This window comes from Salvia miltiorrhiza, chromosome 5 (genome assembly GCF_028751815.1).
Source record: "Salvia miltiorrhiza cultivar Shanhuang (shh) chromosome 5, IMPLAD_Smil_shh, whole genome shotgun sequence".
Taxonomy (NCBI): domain Eukaryota; kingdom Viridiplantae; phylum Streptophyta; class Magnoliopsida; order Lamiales; family Lamiaceae; genus Salvia; species Salvia miltiorrhiza.
The window spans coordinates 26,688,262-26,709,642 of NC_080391.1; the positions used below are offsets into that span (position 1 = coordinate 26,688,262).

Below are 21,381 nucleotides of genomic sequence, written 5' to 3' on the forward strand. Positions count from 1 at the left end.
CAGAAATTCAAATCATGTCTACTCCCTAAACCCTGGGAAAAGGGATTCTAGCCACACATAGACATATGACTAGGAAAACAATATCTCAATAAAACTATAAACATTCAACAATGAAACCGTAGTAGAATCGAGAATCTTCAGTTCTTGCTCCAATGGTGTTCTCCGTCTTCTCAAAGCTCTCCAAAAGATGTAAAATATGATAAAAGGTCTTTAGAAATAAGTTCTTGGGGAGTATTTATATGCCCTAGGTCAAGTAGGACTCAAAAATACCCCAAAATCGTGTAAAAGGCTGAAAAATGGACTTTTGGGCGAAAACTCGGCGACTCGCGCGGCCGCGCGCCTAGACTGCGCGGTCTTCCAGCAAATTCTGCTCCATCGCGCGGCCGTGGCATGCGGCCGCGCGAGCTCTGACGCTTTGCGCAGTAATTTTGTTTTGGTTCATTCTCCTTCGTCCGAACTCCGATTTACTATCCGTTTGCGCTCACGAACTCCTATCGAGACGAACTAAAACTTGTATTTCAGCCAATGCTTCCAAATTCTGCTTCATTATATCTGAAAATTCGTTCAAACAACAAGCAAGTGACAAGTTCTTGACCATAAACCAATATAAGCTCAAATAAACCAATAAACACACAAAATCCTCATAACTAAACATCAAAAATGACACACCAAGAGGTAAAAATGCATGTTTATCACAAATGAAGACTTGTCTTCATTGTTTTTCACGTCAGCAGTTGTAGAGCACCAGCTGAAAATCCACCAGTCATCGTGACTGTTGAGGAGATCTTTAAACACAGCATCACTCTTCTAGGTTGATGAGGCCGATCCTTCCACACAGATCGTTGAACCTTTCTTCTGGAAGAGCTTTGGTTAGCAAGTCTGCTCTCTAAACTGCGGTCGGAATCCATTCAACAGAGATATCATTCTTTTCGACGTGATCACGAATGAAGTGATGTCGAATAGCAATATGCTTGACTCTGGTGTGATGAACTGGATTCTGGGATATTTGTAACACCCTAATCTAATTAAGGAGTTAAATATAAAATTTAAATAAATATTTAATGCGGAAGTCTTTTAAAATAATTTAAACTCACTTTTAAAATAAATATTTTTGAAAATAACTTTAAGAAAAGAAATCTTTAAATAAAATTGGTTTTTAAGGCACTTTTAAAACGATTTATAAGATATCAAAATTTTCAATAATGTATTCAAATATAAATCTTGATTTTTGAAATCATAAATTTAATAACTTTATTTTCAAAGCACGACATAAAGATATCAAAAAAATAATTAACTAATTAATAAAACTTGTACTAAGGAAAAACTCTAAATATGAAATAATATCTTTTTAGCAGCGGAAAATATAACAAAATAAAATCTTTATATAATTAAAAATTATGTATATATCCATATATATATTTTTTTTTGTAAAGATATAAATTCTTAAATAAATATTTGAAATGAATTTAAATATAAAATCAACAAGTCATGACATTAAAATAATATAACAACATTTATTTAAACAAATCACACACAAATCTCAAATAGTATAGAATTTCAGAGTTTACATATCCAAAAGATATCACATGAAATAACATAATATGTTTTAAGAAACATTTATTTTTAAATAGATGCGACGCGCCCATTCGACTCTCCACGCCTCCAATATCATTCACCTGAAACTGTTGAATATGGGATGAGCATACATGGTACACTCAGTGTGGAAACATGCAATAGTTGTCCATGTTAATAAAATGGTAACACATATTGTCATAACGTAACATAAATTCCATACGCACTGTGGCAATCCAAGGACTTTAATGTCCCGGACCCTATATATGGGCCCCTGGCGACAATATAATGGTTGCAACCCTGTAACATGAAATCGCATTGTGGCATACCAAGGACGGTGAAGTCCTGGACCAATTATGCTGGCCCCTAGCGATAAATATTTTTACAACACATACGGTAAACACATAATATTAAAATGGACAAATATTAACCACGTGCATGTACTGAAATAAATCCCACACCTGTAACTTGAGCTTTGAAAGTTAACTGCGATAATTTAAAGTTCACGTCCTAATCGCGCCGCACCTAGTCAGATAAATTTAAATAATAAGACATGAGGGCCTAATTAAACTTTAGAAAATAATTTAGATTATAGGATCATATAAAAATAATTGATCTAATAAATTTAAGTAGTAAAATATATTTTCTTATAAAAAAATTTGGGTTGATATTTAAAATCAAGTGTAACCTATTTATAAGAAAATTTGCAGCCCAAAATAGTCCATTAATCAAAGTAAAAACTTTAGCCCAAACATTTAAATAACCTAAGCCCATGCTTTAAGCCCAATACCCATTTTCTTCTTGCTTAAAAGCCCACTCTCTCTAACTCCACACACACACACGCCAAATACCCACTCAAACACACGCACACACACACTCAGCACACACAACTCACGCACACCACACACACTCAAACTCCCAGTCCCAGTAGCCCCCATTTCCCTTCTCCCTCTCTCTCTCGGTCCCTCTCCATACCGCGCCTCCCTCTTCTCCGGCGTCCCTCGCCGCCTGCCAGCGCCTCCTCCTGGCCGACAGCAGCGGCACCCGCACCCTTGTCGCCGCCGTGTCGACAGCACAAGCCGGTCAAGCCGCCTTCTCCCTCTTCCTGATCAGAGACGCACGGTCGAGACCATAGCACCGCCGCCCTGCTCCTGTCTCCTTCCGCCACCGCCCCTGCTTCCGTCCGCCGGCCGCCGCCCTCGTTGCCGCGGCAGCACCCCATCGCCACTCTTTCTTCGATCTACTTCTTCCTCTATTTCTATTTCCCCCCTTTTTCTCTATCTATTTCCTTTTTCCATGTAATTATAAGATTTATTCTATTTGATTTCCTTATGGAAATTACAGTAAAAGGATGTGTGCATATTTTGATTTGAAAACAAAATTCTGTTGTAAAGTTTTGATTTTTGGCAGAAATGAGAAACCATGAATGAAAAAGAAACTTTGCAAAAATAATTAAAATTTACCAGCTGGGATTCGTAGGGAGAATCTGCAGATTTTAGTTAAATGAACAGATGAAGAGGTGAGTTGGGGATGAGGAATTGAGGTTTAAATAGATTGATTTCGTCAAAGATTTGAATGTGAAAGAAATCAAAAATTTGCTGCCTGTGAAGAAAAAAATCAAATCTTACGGAAAGTGAAATGGTGAAAGCGTTGAATGAATAATGGGAGTTTGAAGCTGAATTTGATTTGGCTAATCTCATAGAAAAAAATGGGCTGGATAAAGTCAAATAGCAAAAATATATGCTAAATAAATTCTGGAAATGAAACGTGTATGGACATATTACGTGGCTGGAGTATCAATAAATTTGTGAGATGATATATGAAAATATTTATGGATCTGAAGAATCATGTTGAATTCAATCAGGCCCAACACGTAAAATTATATAAATATTTTATCTAAGGCCCAAATTCATATTAAAAGAATATTTGGAAAAATAAATTTCTATTTCTATAGATATAATTTATAGTTCAAAGTCACATCTAACTAGGGGCGCGATTAGATAATTCATGACATAGACTAAAATTTTAAATAACCTCACAATTTAAATATGAAATGCTTCAAAATAATTTAAATATGAAAAACAAAAATTTAAATGAATTATTTGGTTTCGGGCTGTCACAATATTGCAATAGCACTGGAGCTGTCGCAATAGATTGGAACTTCATTTTCTTCGATCCTATAGTCCTTCAACTGTTGGACTAACCATAGGAGTTGTGAACAGCAGCTTCCCGCAGCAACATATTCAGCTTCAGTCGTGGAGGTGGCGACTGAAGTCTGCTTCTTTGAAAACTATGAGATGAGCTTGTTGCCTAGGAATTGACAGGTTCCAGAGGTTGATTTGCGATCAATTTTGCATCCTGCAAAATCTGAGTCTGAATATCCGATGAGCTTGAAGTCGTCGTCAGCTGGGTACCACAATCCCAAATTAGGTGTGCCTTTGAGATATCGCAAAATTCATTTTGCAGCATCCATATGAGCTTCGTTTGGATCTAACTGATATCTTGCACAAACCCCGACTGCAAACGCAATATATGGTCTGCTAGCAGTCAAATACAGCAATGATCTAATGATTTCTCTGTATTTGGTTGATGATACAGATTTTCCTTCTGAGCCTGGATCAACTTTCCAGTTTGTGTTCATTGGGATCTTGACTGATTTCATGTGCTGAATACCAAACTTGTCGATCAGTTCCTTGGCGTACTTGGACTGATTGATCAGTATTCCTTCGCTGGTCTACTTGACATGTAATCCAATAAAGAAATTCATTTTTCCCATCATGGACATCTGAAACTTATTGGTCATGATATCAGCAAACTTCTTGCACATGCGTTCGGATTTGGATCCGAAAATTATGTCATCGACATAGATCTGAACAAGTAGGAGATCTTCTCCTTCTTTGAGAGTGAACAAGGTTATGTCCACTGATCCTTTCTTGAACCCTTGTTCTACAAGATACTCAGAGAGAGTATCATACCATGCTCTTGGAGCTTGCACGGATTCCTACGTAGGGCCCACTAGCCAGTGCCGTCGGGGTGAACTCCTCAAGCATGGAAAATAGCCCGAGAAAACTCGAAACGCTCGATTTTTTTGCCGCGCAACGCGCTTTCGAGCTACGCCAACTGCTCAACGGCGTCGGGCTCGACGGGAGCTTCCCGGGCATACGCCGTGGGTACCGTTGTTTTGAAAAAGTAACGACCATTCTATCTTTGGAATCACGCACTTACGCCTGACCGCAACAGCTATAAGAGAATAAAACACGGTGTTACTAATGGGTGCGATCATACCAGCACTAATGCACCAGATCCCATCAGAACTGCGAAGTTAAGCGTGCTTGGGCGAGAGTAGTACTAGGATGGGTGACCACCTCGAGAGTCCTCGTATTGCACCCCTTTTTGCCGCCCCGCGGTCCCCTTATGTTTTTTATTTATTCTCGCTCGTTTTTTTAGCTTTGTCGCGAGTACGGATCGAATGAATTCGAATCGCTATGCTTTACGCGTTGCACGGATTCCTACGTAGGGTCCACGTGCCAGTGCCGTCGGGGTGAACTCCTCAAGCATGGAAAATGGACCGAGAAAACTCGAAACGCTCGATTTTTTCGCCGCGCAACGCGCTTTCGAGCTACGCTAACTGCTCCACGGCGTCGGGCTCGACGGGAGCTTCCCGGGCATACGTCGTGGGTACTGTTGTTTTGAAAAAGTAACGACCGTTCTATCTTTGGAATCACGCACTTACGCCTGACCGTGGGGCAATTACTGTAGATCCGCAAGCACAGAGCGGAAGTAATTTTGCCTTACGGAGAGAGAATTTATTCTCGCCTCGGTTCTGCATCTTTTCCATTTATCGTCATTCTATTTTCTACACTACCAAATAACAATCGTAAGGTAAAATTACTTCCGCTCTGTGCTTGCGGATCTATGCTATCCATGTACTTTGTAATAATGAAATAAAGGACAAAGTTACCTACTTGGTTGAGTCTCCTAATTTATGGCATGATAGATTAGGACATGCTAATCTAAACACACTATGTCGTTTAGTGAATTTAGATTTATTGCCAAAATTGACTTTCGACCAACAAAAAAAATGTGAAATCTGTGTTAAAGCTAAAATGGCAAAATCTCCTTTCCATTCAATGGAACGATCAACAAAACCTCTTGAATTGATTCACACTGATCTATGTGATTTAAAACTTGTGCAAACAAGAGGTGGAAAGAATTATTTTATAACATTTATAGACGATTGCACAAGATTTTGCTATGTGTATCTTTTGAGAAGCAAAGACGAAGCATTCGAAGCTTTCAAAACATACAAAAATGATGTTGAAAATCAACTTAACACCAAAATCAAAATGATTCGAAGTGATCAAGGTGGCGAGTATGTTGCACCTTTTGAAGAATTTTGTTGTGCAAATGGCATTATTCATCAAATGACTGCACCTTATTCTCCACAATCTAATGGTGTTGCAGAACGAAAGAATAAAACATTGAAAGAAATGATGAATGCTATGTTGATAAGCTCAGGCCTATCACATAACATGTGGGGGGAAGCTATTCTTTCGGCTAATAAAATTTTGAATAAATTACCCCAAAAGAAACAAGATAAAACTCCATATGAATTATGGAAAGGAAGGAAGTCGTCCTATAAATATACAAAAGTGTGGGGGTGCTTAGCAAAAGTTGAAGTACCAAAACCCAAACAAGTAAAAATAGGACCGAAAACTGTTGATTGCATCTTCATAGGATATGCAAACAATAGTAGTGCGTACCGATTCTTGGTACACAAATCGGAAGTACCCGATATAAATGCAAGAATGATTATAGAATCAAGAAACGCCATATTTTTTGAAACTATATTCCCTAAGAAAGAGAAGAATTATACAAGTTCGAAAAAGAAAACTTATGATGAAATTTTGCTTAAGGATAATGGACCAACACGTGAACCAACACCGCAACCAAGACGCGGAAAGTGAACAAAGACTGCAAAAACCTTTGGTCCGGATTTCGTAGTTTATACTTTAGAAGACGAACCAAAGACAATCAAGGAACCATTGTTTGGTCCTGATGCCGATCTATGGCGTGAAGCTATCAATAGTGAAATCGAGTCAATCTTATCCAATCACACTTGGCATATTGTTGATCTTCCTCCAGGAAATAAACCTTTGGGTTGCAAGTGGATTCTTAAGAAGAAATATAAAGCCGATGTATCTATTGATAAGTACAAAGCATGTTTGGTAGTTAAAGGCTACAAACAAAAGAAAGGGTATGATTACTTTGATACATACTCTCCAGTCACTAGAATTACATCCATTAGAATGCTACTTGCTATAGCCGCATTATATAATCTTGAGATACACCAAATGGATGTAAAAATGCCATTTCTAAATGGAGATTTAGAAGATGAGATATATATGGAACAACCCGAAGGGTTCGTGATTCCCGGCCAAGAAAACAAAGTTTGTAAACTTGTCAAGTCTTTATATGGACTTAAACAAGCTCCCAAACAATAGCACGAGATATTTGACCAAGCAATGATGTCAAATGGTTTCAAAATCAATGAATGTGATAAATGTGTGTACATCAAAGGAACATCCGACAACTTTGTCATTATCTGTCTTTACGTTGATGATATGCTAATTATGGGTAGCAATAATAAAATCATCGTAGAAACTAAGGAAATGTTAAAGAAGAACTTTGACATGAAAGATATGGGATTAGCGGATGTGATTCTAGGAATTAAGATCCTTAGAACATCCGAATGAATAGTCTTATCACAATCTCACTATGTTGAGAATGTGCTTAAGAAATTCAAAGCTTTCGATCTACCTCCGGCTAAAACACATGTTGACTTAAGTATACACTTAGCCAAAAATCGAGGAGAACCTGTATCACAATCGGACTATGCTAGAATTATTGGAAGCCTAATGTACTTATCAAATTGTACAAGGCCAGACATAGCATATTCTATTAGCAAATTAAATCGGTTTACAAGTAATCCCGGAAAGGATCATTGGACCGCATTGATAAGAGTGTTGAGATACTTAAAACACACAATATCTCATAGTATACACTATTCGAGATATCCCGCAGTTTTGGAAGGGTATTGTGATGCCAATTGGATATCCGACACTAAAGACTCTAAATCCACAAGTGGGTCTGTATTTAGCATTGGTGGAGGAGCAATATCATGGAAATCTTCTAAGCAAACATGTATAGCCCGATCTACAATGGAATCGGAATTTATTGCTCTAGACAAAGCCGACAAAAAAGCCGAATGGTTAAGAAACTTCTTAGAAGATATTCTCTGTTGGGAAAACCTTTGCCTCCGATTATGATACATTGCGATAGCATGGCTGCCATAGGGAGAGCAAAGAATAGTTTGTATAACGGTAAATCTCGACATATCCGTCGAAGACATAATATCGTTAGACAATTGATCACTACAGGAATAATGTGCATTGACTATGTAAAGTCAAAAGACAATATTGCGGATCTGTTTACTAAAGGTATTAATCGTGATCAATTATATAACGCAATAAGGGGAATGGAATTAAAATCCACACGTTAAAGAACTTTCATAGTGGTAACTCAACCATGATGACTGGAGATCCCAAGAACATGGTTCAATGAGACAACTAAATTATGGAAGTTCAAGTTGAGCACTTGAAACTTTCAAAATTCATTCTCATAGATGCGCAAGTGCAAAACCTGCAGCTTGTGGTAAAAGGTAAGCCTTTTAAAAGCTTTTAATGATTCCTATAGCCTTAATAGGTGGAGTATGGCAGAATACTCTTTTTAGGAGATCACCTATATAAGTGAAGAAGTGAGGCCGCTTCAATTATCGATAACACTTAATTAAAATAAGTGAAGATGGAGTTGGGGAAGGGGGCATGTCATTGTGAGATATACTTTTTTTTCCTTTTCTTTTTGAATAAAATTATACAAGGTTAAAATTGTAACTTAATTAAATCTAGAGTACCAAATAACTGCATCATGATATCTATATTTTATATCATTTTTACTAAACACATAAATACTACATAATAAATTTCGGTTATATATAAAAAAGGAAAAAAAGGAACCCTTGAATGCACAGAAGAGCAAGCTAAGGGCGGAGCCTCGTTAAAACCTATATAGGAAAACCCTTGCGGGAAAACCCTATATAGGAAAAAGAGTGCTCTGAACAACCGACCAAGACGAGAAAAAAGAGAGCGGAGGACAGCTTCAGGAGCTCCGGCCTAACCATCGCCCCCAAGCTGCCAAGCTCGAACAACACAAAACCAGAAAACAACAAGAACAAGCGAGAAAGAACTCGCCACAACCCACCAAAAAGCCGAAGACACCTAAATACGACGAGTGTGACTATGAGAAGACATATCCACTCGAACAACATCTTTGATTTCCGCGATTTCCTGCGTCCACCAACCTTCATGGCGAGACGGATGAGCCATAATATCAGCTGCTGCGTTCCCTTCCCGATAGATGTGTGAAACCTTGAAAACCATGTCCTCAAGACGACTAAGAGTATTAATCCAGTAAGCTCGAAAACGCCAAGGTACCTCCATGCTGCGTTGTTGGAGAAGTCTCACCACATAAGTCGAATCCGCTTCAAGCCAAATCCGACGCCAACCACGACCATGAGCAATGGCAATTGCTGTTATGACAGCTAGAAGTTCCGCTTCAAAGGCAAACCCAGAACCACCTTTAATATGAAAACAACCGCACACAAAAGCACGATGGTCTCTAAACACACCCCCAGCCGAAATAAGCCCCGGAGCTGCAGAAGCCGAACCATCAGTGTTAACCTTGATCCAGCCGATGTCCGGCGGCCACCAAAAGACCGAAACGAATTCCGGAGGAGGAGCAGGCCTAGACTTCACCTCGAGGCTGCGAAGAGTGAGATAATCGCTCCAAACATTGCTCATGAAGCCAAGTTTCCGAAAATTATCTGTTTCCTTATATGTCGTCTTGACAACTTTCATTACTTTAACCGCACAAAACTCCTGGTCCTCAAAAACCGCATTATTCCTACTTGTCCAGATCATCCAAATCAAAGTGATGATTCCAATCTTCCAAAGATTCTGCAAAAGGGTGCTGAAATTGGAGTTCCAAGCAATAACCAAGAATGAGATAATGTCCTGACAGCTCATGAGCTCTTCTTTTCCAAACCAAGAAAGGAGGGTTCGCCATATAGGGGCCACCCGCTGGCATTGCTAAAAGAGGTGATCGATGGATTCAGCCTCGTTCCAGCAGATCGAGCAGACGTTAGGTGTAGTGAGACCTTGGCGCCGTAAGCAATCAACCGTTGGTAGCCTACCATGAATTAGACGCCAACAAGTCAGGGATCTGCGCACCGGGATAGCAGAATCCCAAAGCCACGAACCCCAAGAAACCTGCGGGTAACGATGAGAAATATTCGCAAAAGCAAGGGCCGAAGTGACGTTACCTCTGAGAGAGTGTTTCCATAAACGAGTATCAGCGTTATGTTGCATCTGAAGAAGAAGAATGTCACCGACGATATCCGGAAAATTCTGAACAAAACTCTCTGTGAAGTGCCAAACCCCCTCAAAAAAATAGTCAGCAACCGAGTGATTGAGCGCCTCCCACAGAAAACCCGGAATTCCCATTCTGTCACAAAGCCTATAGCCGAGCCAGTTATCCGTCCAGAATAAGGTCGAACGACCATCACCAATAGCAGAGTAAGAGCTGCTCACCAGATCAGTAATCTCATGCTTTAAACCCAGCCAAATGGAAGAGTTAGCAACATTTTTCCTAGCATGACCATGTGGGGTTAAATATCTTGAGCGCAGGACATCCGAAGCAATGTCGCCTCCTTTGATCACATTCCACGCCAGTTTCATTAAAAAGCTTTTGTTCATGAGGGTGAAAGACCTCAAGCCAAGACCTCCCTCTTCCAGAGAAGCGCAGCAACGATCCCATTTTACCGCACAAGAAGGCTTCTGATCAATGTTACCTGTCCAAATGAAATTTCGACATTTCCTATCCAGCTCATGAAGAAGCGATTTCGGCCATCTGAACACCATCATGGTGTGAACAATGGAGCTCTGAATCACCGATTTAACCAAACAGAGCCGCCCCGCCATAGAGAGATTAAGACCAGCCCACCGCGAGAATTTCTGAACAATCCTGTCTTTAATCCCCATAAACTGAGCAGCCTTGGGACGACCCACAAAGAGGGGGGCCCCTAGGTAAGTGACATGATCGCTACCCTGCGTAAACCCTAGAACACGATTGATACCTCTCTTCATCGGAGTTGCAACCCCTTTCGCAAAGTAGACGCGAGATTTTTCAAGACTACACACATGCCCCGACAATCTGCCATAGTACTCAAGAATATGCTTAATCTTCTTAGCATTCCGAACCGAAGCTTTGCAGAAGACCAAGATATCGTCCGCGTATAAGAGGTGCGTTGGAAAGTCCATACATCGACTATAACTCATAGGGACGAGGTGTCTAGAGTTCACGCAATTGATGAACAGAAAGCTGAGTAAATCCTCTGCGATACCAAACAAAATGGGAGAGAGAGGATCACCTTGACGAACCCCTCGAGTGCAAGCGAAATAGCCACTGAGACGCCCATTATAAAGGATGGATATGCGAGCAGATCTGAAAATAATGCTAATCCAAGCAATGAAAGTGTCGTGATATCCCAAAACTTTGAGAATTTTAAGAATGAAGTCCCATCTCATAGTATCAAAAGCCTTCTTGATATCGATCTTACAGGCCATGTTAGATTTGCGGTTCGTCCTGTTCATACAGTTGAAACCTTCGGAGCCCAGCGTAATACAATCATGAATGGAGCGCCCGCTTATAAATCCAAACTGATTGGGAGAGACCGTGACAGCAGCAATTCTATTCAATCTAACCGCCAAAATCTTGGAGATGATCTTGAAGAAAAAGTTAGAAAGAATGATCGGTCTCAAATCCGACACCGTGGAAACCGAGTCCGTCTTAGGGATCAAAATCAAAGTACTCGCGTTGCAACCGTTCGGAAGATAAGAATTGAGAAAGAAACAGCGAACCGCTCTGATGATATCCTCCTGAATAATATCCCAACAGGTGTGAAAAAAAGTTCCCGAAAAACCATCGGGGCCCGGGGCACTCTGCGCATCCATGCTACGAACAGACGCAACAATCTCTAAGTCCGAAGGGATAGCGGTCAGCTCATTATTCTGCTCCATAGTGACTTTCATATCAAGGTTAGCCTCCAACTCAACAATATCCACATCCTCCGCCGTTCCTTGAGAGAACAAGCTCGTAAAGTGGTCCACAATATGCCTCTCAATACTAACTTGATCATAAACATGCGCCCCACCAATAATGAGATGACCAATAAGCAAGCCAGACTTGCGATACTTCAACATTCTGTGGAAAAAAGTAGTGTTTCTATCGCCATCTTGAAGCCAAGAGATTCTGCTGAGCTGCTGCAAGTGGGTATTCTTTCGAGAAAGCAAAGAATTGATCTCTGCCTGCTTCGCGATCTCCTCATCAAACAAAGCATCAGTATATCCTTCTCTAGAAATGTGGGTTTGAGTGTTAAGTAAGCCCTGCTGAAGCTCCGCGATCTTGGTGTCCACATTACCAAAGCCCGTTTTATTCCAAACCCGAAGCGCCCCCTTAAGACGCTTAAGCTTCAACATCACTGTGAGAATAGGGCAGGGAGTGTTAATATCTTCCCTCCAGGAAGACCTCACAACCTCCAAGAAATCCGGGTGGGTAGTCCACATGTTAAGAAAGCGAAAAGACCTTCTCCCAGGAATGATGGACGGGGTGCATTGAAGCACGATGGGGGAATGATCGGAAGTGAGTCTGGGAAGAACATTCGTAGTCACAGAATTCCAGAGATCCGAAAAAGAGGGAGAGACTAAGGCCCTATCCAGCAGAGATTCAACATGTGAAGGAAGAAATCTTCGACCAGACCAGGAGAACTGAAGTCCCGTTGCATGGGGTTCCAGAAAGCCCGTGTCGTCAATAAATCTACAAAAATCCAAACAAGAGGCACGAGAGGGCATAATAGAGCTAAGACGTTCATGCGCGCCCTTAACTGCATTGAAGTCCCCCATAAAAAAAGGTGTTTCCATTAATAAAGTGGAGAAGGTCATACCAAAGATCCCGTCTGAGCAACGAGTCGTTAGCTCCATGAACCACAGCCACACGGAAGCATTTGTTCTGCCAAGAACACTCTGCAACAATAGTTTGAGCCGAGGAGAACACGATATTAGTGATAACATTGGGTTGAGCAAGTAACCAGATGTTAGGACGCCGAGGAATTCTGTTATTCTGGTGTCTCGGAGAGAGGTTAAGAGAGCGCCAAAAACCCATCGAAACTTTCTGTAAATTAATCTTGGGTTCAATAATACCCACAATAATCGGAGAAAAGGAGCGGCAATGCTCCTTTAAAAGCAGTTTGGATTCGTCCGTGCAGCCCCGGACGTTCCAAACAATCACATTCATAAGAACGTTCAAAAGTGTGGAGAAGGAGTTTCCTCCCTCTCCATTTCCGCCGCCCAGCTTTTAGCAGCCATATTGTCCATCGTGCGCAAACTCGGCCTTTCTGGGGCTTCTATAATATAGTTCTGAACCTTATCTCCCATTTCCGCTGATTTCCTGAGCCTATGTTTAATAGAGTCAGCTGCTGGGGTATGAAGGGTTTTGCCTCCACGACCGCTGCCCGGAGGCCTACCCCTTCTTTTGGCAACTTCTTGTTCTTGGATGTAAGCTTCCAATTTTTGAATTTTCATGGCATTCTCTATCGCCAGAGCTTTCAAATCTGGGTTATTATCCGTAGAAACTCCAGCTTTCCAAATTTCCGGATCATGATTCTGCTCCTCATCAATGACAATGAGATGATTTAAAGTCGAGCTGGGCTCATCCACCAGTTCGGGCATGTCCGTGCCCTTCATCTTCTCATTTATCTCAAGATCCTCTAAGACTTCGAAAGTATTGTTGGTTGGAGTCGACATCGGCATGACCGATTTCTTTGGCAAGAGGACTTTCGCCTGACATCTAGTCTCCGTAATAGTCACGGGCTCCAGTTGCTGTTTCTGCTGCCAGACCGGCCCCTTCTGAATCTCAGTCTCAGGTGAAAGTTTTTTCGAGTTCTCCTCCGTCTGCATGGGGCGTACGGTATTGCTTGGCTCAATTTTCTTCTCCGAATCAACTTTTTTGGTCTCTTTAGATTTGTATCTCCGACACTTATCAATGAGATGTCCGGTCAGTTTGCAATGTTGACAGAACGGGGGCAGCGCTTCATAGGAGAACTCAACGTAGATAGAGCTATTATCTTCTTCAATCATTAAGGATTCCCTTAGGGGTAGGGAGAGATCAAGTTCAATAAGGACACGTGCATAATGACCCACATCTCTATCCGCCGATCCTCCATCAATGCGAATTGGATTACCCAAGTACCTTCCAATCGCCGAGATAACCTCCGGATGCCACAGCTCAATTGGCAAATAGTAGATACGAACCCACACTTGCGCCATGGAGGAGAATTCTTTGTATGGATCAAACTTCGGGACCCATTCACGAAGTCGCAGTTGGCCTTGAGATAAATCGAGGTTGAGTTTCCCCTTGGCAGTTTTCTTGTCCTCCAAGGAACTGAACTTGAGGGTGAAAAAACCTTTTCCCATAGGAATTAATTGCCATGAATTCGAGATCTTCCAAATATTTTGTAACTCACCTTTTAATTCATGCACAAGTTTGGGTTTGGTGCCTTTGCGCAGCATTAATCTGCCTATGAGAGCATGTTTGAAATCCGCAATCCGTTCTTTGTAGAACTCCAGTGGAATTGAAAGAGTATCGACTCCTCCCAAGGAGGAAGCATGAAGTGCTTGGAATCGGTGGGCGGGGAGATCCGGCTTCCTTTGACGCGGTCTCACAGCAGCCGCATAGTTAAGAGCAGTAGGGGTGTTCTTCGGCGAAGACGGACCGGTGGTTTCAGCGGTGGCAGCATCCGACTGCTTAGGTTTGATACCCAGACTATCATTATTTTTAGGGTTTACTGGAGAAGATGGTGTTGCAGCCGAGTGAGGCGTGAAGTTGTTCGATATAGCAGGAAGGTTTAGAGCCGAACGGTCATGACCATTACGAGGCGAATGGCCGGAATCCATCACGGCGGCGGGCAAGGCTAGGTGGAGAGGGAGGCGGCAGCGGGCATGGCCTTAGGGTTTTTCTCAAATTAAATTCTAAACACATAAATACTACAACAATCTTACTTTATCTATAATATATATCTTAATTTTATCTATCTTAGCTTATCCTAGCATACCTATCAAACATGCTCTAAATAAACAAGGAAGCTTGGTCCTTATGCATGTTGTGACAACCTCCTACAATAACACACAATTTTCTAATAAATTAGAAAAATTAACCTTTAAATTAATTTATTTCTAGGATCCAATTGGGGTCACTTTGCAAAACATTAAATTTAATTTTCTAATAATTTCCCCCCATTGCATGTAAGTTATGTAACTAACGTACATGCTCAACAAACCCCATATATTCAATTTAAATTATAGTTTGTGGCGAGCATCATTTAGTAAGACGATAGATAATAATGAATACCACTTAATAACTTAGTACGATACATATATCCTATGGCAAGCATCTTTTGTTAGTAAAGGCTAGTTGGGTGTTAGGACAACGATACTCGATATATATGTAAATGAATTATTAAATTATAAAAGAGAAAATTCTCAAAAAAAATAAAATTGAAGTGATGAAATTCACCTACTTTGCCAAGAAAATACTGCTGATTAAATGTCGGCTTGCACAGGATCACAAGCTGTCAAATCTGAAGCCGTTCATATTCATAATATGATGCTCAATGAAGTGTGACGATGATTTCATAAAACCGAAATTAATTAAATTGTTAGTTTAGGATTATGGGATGGCTAACACAGGCAACTTTTCTCTCCCAAAATGTTTACACCAAGAATAATGGCAATGCCATTCACACCAATCAACACAAGGGAACAAGTACAAGTGAAATGCCAAGGCAAACCACCACCACAATTTACACAAACAAGTCACTCACTCATATGCACAACTCAAGCACCCACCTCATAAAGAAAATACACCAGGATCTCAATAATCTGTACTGCTCTGAGATGTCGATTTTCTACTCAAAAAATTCTGCCGGCTTTACATGCAACAATCTTCTTGTTGTAGGAGCAGGTGGAGCCAGTCCGGGAATATCCCTTATGCTTTTGTTGTTGGGATTCACAATCTGATAATATACACACAGCTCCAAATTGTCAGTCAGTTGCCATGCTTGTCATGAACAACACAACACTTCAAACATAAGATGTCGGATATAAATAACCAAAAAGAACAGAGAATGTGTGTGCGCGCGCATGTGAACAAGGCAATCCAGACTGAGATTGATGCATTAGTTCAGACACACACGAGCCATATGGATCAAAGCGATCCAGACTGAGATTGATGCATTAGTTCAGGCACACACAAGCCATACGGATCAAGATCTTCTTTCCCAATATATGACCGAGCAAAAGTTACCTAACCATTCAAGAACAAGGGTACAAAGAAAAGGCACTGTTTTATGTTTCTTACTTCATGGATAGTGACACAATCAAATCCCTCTTCTTATGCAGTTTTACTCAAATGGAAAGATGGATTAAAATCAGCAAAAAAGAGAATTGTGAAGGACAGAACAGAGGTACAGGAAATACCTTCACAACGATTATGGAAATAACCCCACATACAATCAGAAAAAGGAACAGCATGATGCATTTGTCAGTAGCCACCTGAAGAAAAAAAAACTCTAGTCTTGTTAAAGAAAGAGATAGTCAATCTAGTCCTAAAAGTTTTAATCCATTCAGATGTGAAAATGAAAATTTTGCACAAACTAGTACCACCGTCTCATGGGTAGCCAGAGAGTACTAACTTGCAAAATATCATACTTCCTCCATCTACGAAAAATTTGCCACAATTTCCTTTTCGGTCCGTCTACGAAAAGTTTGTCACTTCCATTTATAATAATCGGGTCCACACAACTCCACTCACATTTAAAGTGGGACCCTCACTCCACTAACAACTTCACTCACATTTTATTAAAACTCGTGTCGTCCACAATGTGGCAATTTTTTTGTGGACGGAGGGAATAATATTCAATAGACACAGTTCAGGTTAGAATTTTTGACGAGTCTACCTGTCTGCCAATCTCTTTTACAAGTTGTGAAGCTTTTTTGATGGAGAATTGGATTGTATCCAGTTCATTGACTACACGACCCATTTGTTCAGTCTGTATGCATTGAAAAACACGTCAGCGATATAAAGTGAAGCAGTTGAGGCTGATAACAATAGTATTCACATTGGTTCACTCACTTGGCCTTTCAAAGTAGTAGCAGTTTGCGTTCCCACTTCAATAGTTTTGTGAACAACCTAACAATAACAAGGAATTTCGAATTCCAATAAAAACCAATCTAGCATTCAAGAATGGAAGTAAATTTTGTTCCACCTGTTTGGAGCGCTCAATGGCTTGGTCCGTTTCATCCATTGACTTCATTCCAGCATCAATAAGCTGCTGATTTGACATTTCTACATTAATAAATGAAGATGAGAAGAACATTCAGCCATAAAGATCAATACAAGAACTATTGAATAGAAGATTCAAAGCTAATTGAGCAAAAAATTATACTGCTCATTATAATCCAACAGCATGGAATGTCCATCACAATCAAGTCCTAATGATGGAGCTGTTAATTCACATCTTACTAGGCGGCAATAAATAGAAGCTAAAAATTATAAACAGATACAACATCTAGCTATTCCCTTATAAGTATGACAGGGAACACTGTCTTCTCGCTTTCTCTCCTATGTATCAGCACATGTTTTCACCAAAAAAGAAAAGGCTGAGTCTGTAATAAAACCTGATGCAACTACTACATTTTCTTCAGCTGTGGGATCACTGGCACCAATTCCCATATCAAAAAGTTCAACTCTCTTGTTCCCATATGTGCTCATGTAGCTGCATCGACAAAAAAGATAGAGCAGCAAAAATTAAAACAAAGAACATACATTATTTACTGGAAGATATAAATAAAATAGCTATGTAGTATCACATCACTCCATCCCTTTTTTAGACTAGAAGAAGAAAATTATACTCACTCCGTCCACGAAAATTGTGGTCTTTTTGCTGTTTTCATGGACGGTGGGAGTATTCTTTACAGAAATGGAGTTTTGCAAAGTTATGAGTAATCCCTTAGTAAGGTTGAGAGTCTGTCGAAATACAGCCTAGCTAAATCTGATACAACAAAAGCTTTTCTACTTTAGCAATTCCATAAAAACTATTCCACGCCTCTAAACATTCCTCTCTATCTTTAAAGATTCTTTAAATTCTTTCAAGCCAAAGAGACCAACATAAGGCAGTCACTCCCCGTAAAAACTTGCCCTGCTTGCCAATGAATCCCCCAAGATTGGATAAGAACAGATCAATGGCCAAGCCAAAGAAGATTCCTAGTTGATGCAATTTAAGTCGTAAGACAGTAAAATAGAAAGCTATGAACTATAATGATGTTAGTTCTGGAACAAGGGGGATTTTTTTTCACATGATATATGCAAGAGATCATTAACGAGGCATAAGAGGATGCAAACAAGAAACTCAGATCTGCATTTGCAAATAATCCTATAAAAGTGCAGCTTCTCTCCAGCAAGTTAACATTACCTGAGTCATTTTTACATTTTAACAGATAAACAACACAAGCATGTGGTAGGCCGAAATTATGACAACAAGTATCTGAAACCATATCACAGATCATTACTCACACGAACCAGCTTCCAATTAACACACAAGCAAGAGTTGTGGACCTATCATGAAACATGTCTAAAACCATTATCATAGATCATTAAGCACATGAACCGGCTTCCTATAAAGCTGTAGACCTACTGTGAAGCATGTAATGGAGAACTAATACTGTGATGATTAGCATCTGAAACCATTTTTAAGCATAGTAACCAGCAGGTCCCTATAAGGTCATACAACAAAGTAAAAGGAAATAATGACGTAGATGTGACCATGGTTAAAGCATCAGTTCACACACTGTAGGACAAGATGCCAATTCATGTTTTACGATCCTCTTATTCAGAGCAAGGCTACATATAGATTCAAAATATTGAACTGAGATAGAGTACTTACGTCTTCCTCAAGGCTACATATGAATTCAACTCTTTGATCTGCAAGCAAAATCAATAAAAGAATACATAAATCATTAATTAAAACTAACACCAAATATTTAATCAAAAAATGTCAGTCCGTGCAGGTATTGCATTGGGCATCAACTTCTACGTGTTCAAAAACTCCAACAGAAGCACACCGTAAATATGATGAACTGCAGCTGCATCTAGAACTTAAAAGATAACTATAGGAAGCTACTAATATGATACCATCCTACCCGATGATTATTAAATTACCCACTGGCAGTGTAGCACCCATCCAGTCAATACATATCCTCTTTAACACTAGATTCAATACCGAATATATTAAAACATGGAACTGTTTCCATGAAAAGCTCCAGTACGTCAGGAAATAGTGAATAAAACTCAAGAAAAAGCTCCTATAGTCAATCTTTATCATTCACATCCTCTAGTAATGTATTCTAGACAATCTTAGTGAACCACGACGATATGGACGAAATAAAACATGAATGATTCAAGAAAACAAGATATGTTAAAACAAGAAGGACGTGAAGGTCAACTCAAAAGCACTGTAGTTACCATGGATTGCTTCTCATCATTAAGCTGCTTGGTCACCTCTGGAGGATTTCTGCTTTCCTCATCTTTAATTTCGCGATCAAATTCTTTAACCAATCTGGAATCACCATGAAGTGAACAAGTGGAGGAGGTTCAAGAGAAGCGTATCTAGGAATTCGGGATATAAATTAAAGCCACTTAACCCAAAAGTCAAAAAATGATATTACACTTTAATCATTAATCTTAGAAGTTACAGTCACCATCCTGGAAAAGCCACCTCTAAGATTTAATTACAGATTATAATAGTTAATGCATGCAACTCCCTCCCCATGAATGTTTATTAATATATTTCAAGTTTATAACTCACTCCACATCAATGAGAGTTCTAAAGAGGATTGACAGCACAGAATGTGCACTTACCTTTTGCACTCTCTCATCTTCCCTGTAAGCTCCTCCAGCTGTTTACTTTGTCTAGTTGAGTCTTTGATCTTATCCAGCTTTTGGAAGCCATTTCTGGTTAGGAATTAAGAAGTAGCTATGAGTATCTTAAATAAGATAATATCATATCACTGATAGTAGCAACAAAAGAAATCCCCAAAGAGGATGGAGCAGTGGGAGATAAAGTCTCCAATCTCATACATGACAGCAATTCATCTGTTACTTGCATGTTAGGAAACATAAACAAACGGTAAAAGCTTTAAGAAGTATATTAGATTGCAGAAGGGCAAAAAGAGCCAGCAAATTGACAAGATGACACCCCATATCATGCAATGAGAAGAAACCACGCTATTGCATCAAAACCTTACAGTCTGGAACCATAAAAGAAGATAAAAGTCTTTATAAGACAACTGCATATAGTCTGTTAGTCCATCTTTAAGCCCAGTCCCAGTAAAATGAGATACGAAAGAATATAGGAACTTCAAATGGCTCTAACTCCTAAGAAGACGTTACAGAAGACATCAAAAAAGAAAAGAAAATAAAAGAAAAGAAAAGGGAAAGAAACGTTGTTCTTGTAGTGATAAAAATGAAATTGGGGTTTATAGGCAGCAATCTAGGTGGATACGATAGATGAGGCATCTATCAAAACACATATACCCATCAATACTCTACTGAAACGCTAAGACATTGCAAATACGAGAGAGAGAGAGAGAGAGGTTACGCGAGTGCACGCATGATGTCGCGAATTTCGCCATGGATCTGCTCCATTTGAGGGTTCATCCGTAACTCCGGGTTAGCCATTTGTGCCCTAGTTCCCGTTTCCGTAGTCCGTTGATGAAATGAAAGAAGTTAATGAGCTGGGGCGGCGGGTAGGAATTTCCCCTAAACAGAGAAAGCTGAAGGCTTTACCACAGAATTCAGACCATCAGTACGAAAAGGGGCGTGAGTAAGAGGGTTTGGATTAGAGTAGCGAAAAAAGAGAATATAATTCAAAATTGGGAAAGAGAGAGGATTGAATTGAAGTAGAAAGGGGGGAAATTAAGATGGTCTAGGGCTCAGGTGAAAGTTGCAGTGAGAAAGGAAAGAGAAAGTCGAAGACAATTATGAATGATAAATTGGAAGGGAAAGAGAAGATTAGAACAATGCTGCCTGCCTGCCTGTCACCCTCTCCAGCCTACCAAACCTACTTACTACTACTATTATATTTTTCATTCTCTTCTCTTCTCCAACTCCAGCATTCCACTCAACAATAATTAACTAGAATCTAGGTTATATTATTCATCCAACAACCCTTTTTTTCTTTTTCTTTTTCAGTTTTTTACAACTAGATTGTTGCATGGACTCATGCTTACGACTACATCTCCTATTATGCTCGTAATGATAAATTATAATTGCATATTAATAATAGAATGGAGCCATTAAATTAACAAAAATCAAGTAAACCCAACTTCGAATGATGTAGTAGCATATGAATAAGTAAATGAAAATTTGTTTAGTGGGTACCTACTTTCATCCAAAGAGTAAAACTCTCTCTCTATTTCATATCCTTTTATTTCCACAAAGAGGATATTGTTTAAATCATGCGTAAAATATTTACTTGATTTGAGGACATAATAGCTAATGCTACACGACTATTTCAATCTA

General features: G+C 39.8%; 3 protein-coding genes, 1 long non-coding RNA gene and 1 other non-coding gene across 5 annotated transcripts; 1 reads left to right on the forward strand and 4 right to left on the reverse strand.

Moving 5' to 3' along the window:
• Window positions 1-1,494: 1,494 nt before the first annotated feature.
• On the reverse strand, window positions 1,495-3,678 carry LOC131026192 (uncharacterized). The gene is made up of 2 exons (XR_009102212.1): window positions 3,036-3,678; window positions 1,495-2,097 (listed from the first exon to the last, which is right to left on the reverse strand). It is a non-coding gene; the product is annotated as an uncharacterized LOC131026192 (long non-coding RNA).
• A 1,165-nt stretch (window positions 3,679-4,843) lies between these two features.
• Window positions 4,844-4,962, forward strand: LOC130987231 (5S ribosomal RNA). Its single transcript, XR_009089624.1, has one exon. It is a non-coding gene; the product is annotated as a 5S ribosomal RNA (ribosomal RNA).
• A 3,947-nt stretch (window positions 4,963-8,909) lies between these two features.
• Window positions 8,910-9,716, reverse strand: LOC131025725 (uncharacterized). The gene has a single exon (XM_057955516.1). It carries the CDS (start codon window positions 9,714-9,716, stop codon window positions 8,910-8,912), a length of 807 nt encoding a protein of 268 aa, XP_057811499.1.
• Window positions 9,717-13,049: 3,333 nt separating this feature from the next.
• On the reverse strand, window positions 13,050-14,699 carry LOC131025726 (uncharacterized). The gene has a single exon (XM_057955517.1). It carries the CDS (start codon window positions 14,697-14,699, stop codon window positions 13,050-13,052), a length of 1,650 nt encoding a protein of 549 aa, XP_057811500.1.
• A 707-nt stretch (window positions 14,700-15,406) lies between these two features.
• On the reverse strand, window positions 15,407-21,227 carry LOC131026195 (novel plant SNARE 13). Its single transcript, XM_057955972.1, has 10 exons — window positions 20,459-21,227; window positions 19,720-19,812; window positions 19,324-19,417; window positions 18,746-18,783; window positions 17,481-17,578; window positions 17,069-17,148; window positions 16,936-16,992; window positions 16,760-16,852; window positions 16,281-16,355; window positions 15,407-15,817 (listed from the first exon to the last, which is right to left on the reverse strand). The coding sequence occupies exons 1-10, from the start codon at window positions 20,536-20,538 to the stop codon at window positions 15,710-15,712; spliced, it is 816 nt and encodes a 271-aa protein (XP_057811955.1). The 5' UTR covers window positions 20,539-21,227; the 3' UTR covers window positions 15,407-15,709.
• Window positions 21,228-21,381: the final 154 nt, after the last annotated feature.

Excerpts from the sequence above, each read along its gene's own strand:
- LOC131025726 (XM_057955517.1), bottom strand. The coding sequence starts at position 14,699 with ATGGATTCCGGCCATTCGCCTCGTAATGGTCATGACCGTTCGGCTCTA.
- LOC131026195 (XM_057955972.1), bottom strand. The coding sequence starts at position 20,538 with ATGGCTAACCCGGAGTTACGGATGAACCCTCAAATGGAGCAGATCCAT. Across the intron at positions 19,418-19,719 it reads AAGATGAGAGAGTGCAAAAG|ATTGGTTAAAGAATTTGATC; the intron begins GTAAGTGCACAT and ends TGGTGATTCCAG. Across the intron at positions 15,818-16,280 it reads TTTCCATAATCGTTGTGAAG|ATTGTGAATCCCAACAACAA; the intron begins GTATTTCCTGTA and ends GTATATTATCAG.
- LOC131025725 (XM_057955516.1), bottom strand. The coding sequence starts at position 9,716 with ATGAGCTGTCAGGACATTATCTCATTCTTGGTTATTGCTTGGAACTCC.